General features: G+C 41.0%; 1 protein-coding gene across 1 annotated transcript in view; it reads right to left on the reverse strand.

Annotated features, from left to right (window-relative positions):
* The window catches only part of SLC6A19 (solute carrier family 6 member 19), a 37,172-nt gene extending 35,353 nt beyond the window's left edge, over positions 1-1,819 (reverse strand). Inside the window, exon 1 of the mRNA XM_069958582.1 lies at positions 1,456-1,819. Within this exon, the coding sequence (XP_069814683.1) occupies positions 1,456-1,657 (202 nt within the window). The 5' untranslated portion in view covers positions 1,658-1,819. The remainder of the gene's footprint in view (positions 1-1,455) is intronic.
* Between the last annotated feature and the right edge of the window lie 2,938 nt (positions 1,820-4,757).

Consider the following 4,757-nt stretch of genomic DNA (forward strand, 5'->3'; position numbering starts at 1 on the left):
ATCATGATGCTATGGCTTGCTAATTGCACTTAAGTGCTGACGCATAACTGTTTCCTGTACACAATGTAGTTAATGGTATCTAGGTGCACTATGTACTCTGTATTCTTTGCACTGCGGCTGTATCCCCAAAATACTGTATAATGAAAGGTTAATCATCTTCCTATGACAATTGCGTCTTATCAACCCTAATGGGGACAGGGACTACTGTGATTGGTGACAATCTCTGTACAGAACTGCAGAATGTCAGTACTATACTGTATGAGTAACAGAAATAAATAATACATCTGGCGACCCATTGTTAATATGGTAGTACTCTAAAGAAATTAAAATCAATGAACACGTATATAGCTTGCTCAGTCCTAAGTAGGTATTGATTACTTAAAACATGCAATCAATTACTCAAATCATACTTTAAGTGTCATTAAAAAAAAAACTTTTGACATATCATAGAGACATACAAAAACAGAAAAAAATACTGAAGCAACCCTCAAGTGTCAGGACACATATACTCCTTCTTACATTTCTTTGCTTTTTATGTCATAGAGACATGTCAAGTTTTGATCAGTCTGGGTCTGAGTGTTTAGACCTATACCGATTGGGAGAACAAGTGGGGAAAGGACTGCAGCGTGTCCTCTCCCTGCTCTGTGTAAGAAAATAAGAGTAAGGCTACATAGAGCTCTATTATGAGCCCAACTCTTTTTTTCTAACACAGAGTGGGAAGAGGATGGTCCTATCCCAGCTGGTTCTCCCGATCGGATTCAGCCTGAACACTCAGACCTGGACTGATCAAAACTTTTGACATGTCAAGTGAGGGGGACTCAACAACCAACTCAATCCATGAGAGTAGTCTTCAAATAAGCTTTATTACATATCCAGAACAAACAGCTATTTGCTGGTTGTCCTGAATATGTAATAAAGCTTATTTAAAGACTACTACTCTCATTGGATGCTGTTGAATCCTCCTCGCTTGATGTTTCCTTGTTGGTAAATTGGGAGTACCAACTATACAGCGTGCATTCACATTCTACCTTCTACTATACCAGGGGTGTCAAACTCCGTCCCTCCAGCTGTTTCAGAACTACAATTCCCAACATGCCTGGACAGCCAAAGCTAAAGCTTTGGCTGTCCAGGCATGATGTGAATTGTAGTTTTGTAACAGCTGGGGGCTTCAGTTTGACACGTCTGTACTATACGGATCTGATTCCTGGGTGCTGTTGGATTCCACTCGTTTGTTATGTCTCTATGACATGTCAAAAGTTTTTTGAAAAGACAGGTACACTTAAAAACTATCTCCCATTCCAGTACTGTGGGTATATGGCATCCTTAACAACATGTATGATTAATTACTATAATTTAATATTACATATTACACTTAAGTATCTTTTACATTGCAATGCATGTACACACATATCTATCTGTACAGTTAGTAGTAAATTCATAGCATCTAGCACATACCTCCTCCATGGCTTTGGCAAAGGTAAGGAAATCTCCATACGTTTCCCAGTCCTACACAAAAACCTATACAGGTAAGCATATATTGCGCTTTGTTGTCCCATTTTGGTCTATCTCCTTCTTCTTCTTTTTCTAGGATTTCAAGTTGCTCATAGGTTTGTATCCTGTTTTCAAGTCCAGGGTTTGGTAGCACAAGTCTGACCATGATGCAGAGAATATCACTTTGTTATTACATATAGGGATGGAAAAAGAAAACAAAGCAGCTTGATGGAAGATGGAAGTGATGACTGTCAATACATGCAAGTGGTATTTATACTGAACCTTTGGCACTCATTTCAGGAGGGCACCACCTGAAGTAGAAAGAAGTGTCAGCAGAACCTTTACAAGGAGAGCTCTTCTAATTATTAATGCCTTATCAGCCAATGCTTGAGTGAGTACAGAACGAACCATCATACAACCCTTGTGCACTTTGAAGGGTGCTGATTTTTATTGCCCTTCCGAATGATTTTGAAAAAAGTATTTGCTCTTGCTTGTGTAAACCAATATGTAACATAGAGATGGTTGTAAATTATACCATTTGTTATACAGTGCTGCATCATGAAAGGTAATAGTGAATGTTAGCACGGACATAGCTTTCTAGCAGGGGTCATAAACATTTTATTTGCAAACAATGCATATATTCAGTTTATTCCCTGCAGCAAAGCTGCACGATTGTAAATGCAAATTCCTTATTCAATTTTTCTAGTTTTATATCCAAGCAGATTAATTGAAACATACATTTATGTCTACCTATGGACTCACAAGTATTGTATGTACAGAAGCCATACTGAACCTCTGTTTACTATAACTAGCTTCTCTATGTCCTTAGGAAAACCACCAAAGAAATTATATAAAATACTGAATGACAACACCTAAGGTGGGTGCATATGTTTATACTGCTGCCACATTTCTGCATCCATATTGCTGCCACAAGAACTGGCCTGACCACAAATCTGATGTCAGCTGTCAGTTATACTCATTAGAAGAAACATGGTAATGCCAGGACCTATGGCAGTAATATAGATGTAAAAATATGGCTGCAGTACGATCATGTGATACTATTCAGTATGCACTCACTTTAGGTGTCCTCTGGCAGAATTCAATTCATGTGGACTTCTCACCACTTGTTCTCATGATCAGTCATCGACCACAGCCAATCAAAACTTTTGACATGTCACCATCTTGACATGTCACCATCTTGTATAGTAGTCAGTATAATGGAGGTCACCCAGCTTTCTTAGCATCTTGTATAGTAGTCAGTATAATGGAGGTCACCCAGCTTTCCTAGCATGTTTTATAGTAGGCAGTATAATGGAGGTCACCCAACTTTCCTAGCATCATGTATAGTAGTCAGTATAATGGAGGTCACCTAGCTTTCCTAGCATCTTGTATAGCAGTCAGTATATGGTGGTCACCCAGCTTTCTTAAAATCTTGTTTAGTAGTCAGTATAACGTAGGTCACCCAGCTTTCCTAGCATCTTGTATAGTAGTCAGTATAATGGTGGTCACACAGCTTTCCTAGCATCTTGTATAGTAGTCAGTATATGTAGGTCACCCAGCTTTCCTAGCATCTTGTATAGTAGTCAGTATATGGCGGTCACCCAGCTTTCCCAGCATGTTGTATAGTAGTCAATATATGGACATCACCCAGCTTTCCTAGCATCTTGTATAGTAGTCAGTATATGGAGGTCACCAAGCTTTCCTAGCATCTTGTATAGTAGTCAGTATATGGAGGTCACCCACATTTCCTAGCATCTTGTATAGTAGTCAGTATATGGAGGTCACCCAGCTTTCCTAGTATCTTGTATAGTAGTCAGTATATGAAGGTCACCCAGCCTTTCTAGTATCTTGTATAGTAGTCAGTATAAGGAGCTCACCCAGCTTTCCCAGCATCTTGCATAGTAGTCAGTATAATGGTGGTCCCCCAGATTTAACGATCAGCGTTAAGACAAATAAATCGTTAGAAAAATTGTTGGAAAAAACGTTATTGCGATCGTTTTTAAGATTGCTGAAGCCCATCTTTTACATAGGGTGAATCTTTGAAAGACTGTTTACACAAAGCGATCTGCAGATTTTTAGCGAACGACTATTTGAGAACATGTTGAAAGATCAAAATGAACAATTCCTTGCTCGTCGCTGCTTGATCGTTTGCTGTGTTTACACGGAACGATTATCGGTCAAATGATATCGTTATTGCGAAAATTCAAACGATAAATCGCTCCCGTTCAGACTTGCCAGTAAATCTAGTGTCTTTTCGAGGGGAGGGGGGTATGGTGGTATTGGTCAGGTTGGGCGTGGCTGTGTTATTCAGTCATAGTATGTCGGTATTGATCCAGTCTGGTGTGGCAGTGTTATTCAGTCATAGTATGTCGGTATTGATCCAGTCTGGTGTGGCAGTGTTATCCAGTCACAGTGTGGTGGTATTGTTCAGGTCATATTTTAAGCAGTTAAAAACCATGAAAAACGCAACTCAAACAATGTTTCTACGTGTAAAGAAATGCATGTGGCCGAAACCAGTAGTCTTGTGCTGTTACTGGGATTATTGGCCATACGCCTATTGGTTACCGCATGAGGGTCTGGCATCTGCTGCATGTGGTGGGAACGCGGCCTAAGACAGATCACATATCAATATGATGTTCAGAAACTAGAAAATCGTGATGTTAATTGGTGAGAGAAGATCTGCAGGGGTCTGCAGGTGTAGTGACGGGGGAAGCAGCAGCTGGTAATACAGCCTTGGGTACTGTATATATGGGGCATCTGCAGGTATAGTGCCGGGGGCAGCAGCAGCTGGTAATAAGGCCCTGGGTACTGTATATATGGGGGGGCGGGGGGTCTGCAGGTGTAGTGCAAGGGAAGCTGCTGGTAATCTGGCCCTGGGTACTGTATAAATGCATACCTCCCAAGTGTCCCTCTTTTAGAGGGACAGTCCCTACTTTTGACCCACGCCCCTCTTTGTCCCTTACATGTCCCACTATGCACGTAGTTTTGAGGTTGATGCGTTCGCTTGAAAGTATACGATATACGCCCGCACAGTGCACACTACGTATGAGTTTACGGCCGGATCGTATACGGCGCCGTGAAAAATGAACAAGACCATTGTTTGAGGACGGAAATGTTGAAACTCACGGCCGTGGATTTCCATGCGGTCCCGTACGAAGTACTTATTTCAGCCAAATTGAACTTGATTTTTCGATCCAAAAGGTTCTGTGTGGTTTACGGGGCTGGGCGAAGATTTCCAAGTAAATGACCTGCCTCAGATCTCTTCG

This window comes from Dendropsophus ebraccatus, chromosome 2, assembly GCF_027789765.1.
Source record: "Dendropsophus ebraccatus isolate aDenEbr1 chromosome 2, aDenEbr1.pat, whole genome shotgun sequence".
Taxonomy (NCBI): Eukaryota; Metazoa; Chordata; class Amphibia; order Anura; family Hylidae; genus Dendropsophus; species Dendropsophus ebraccatus.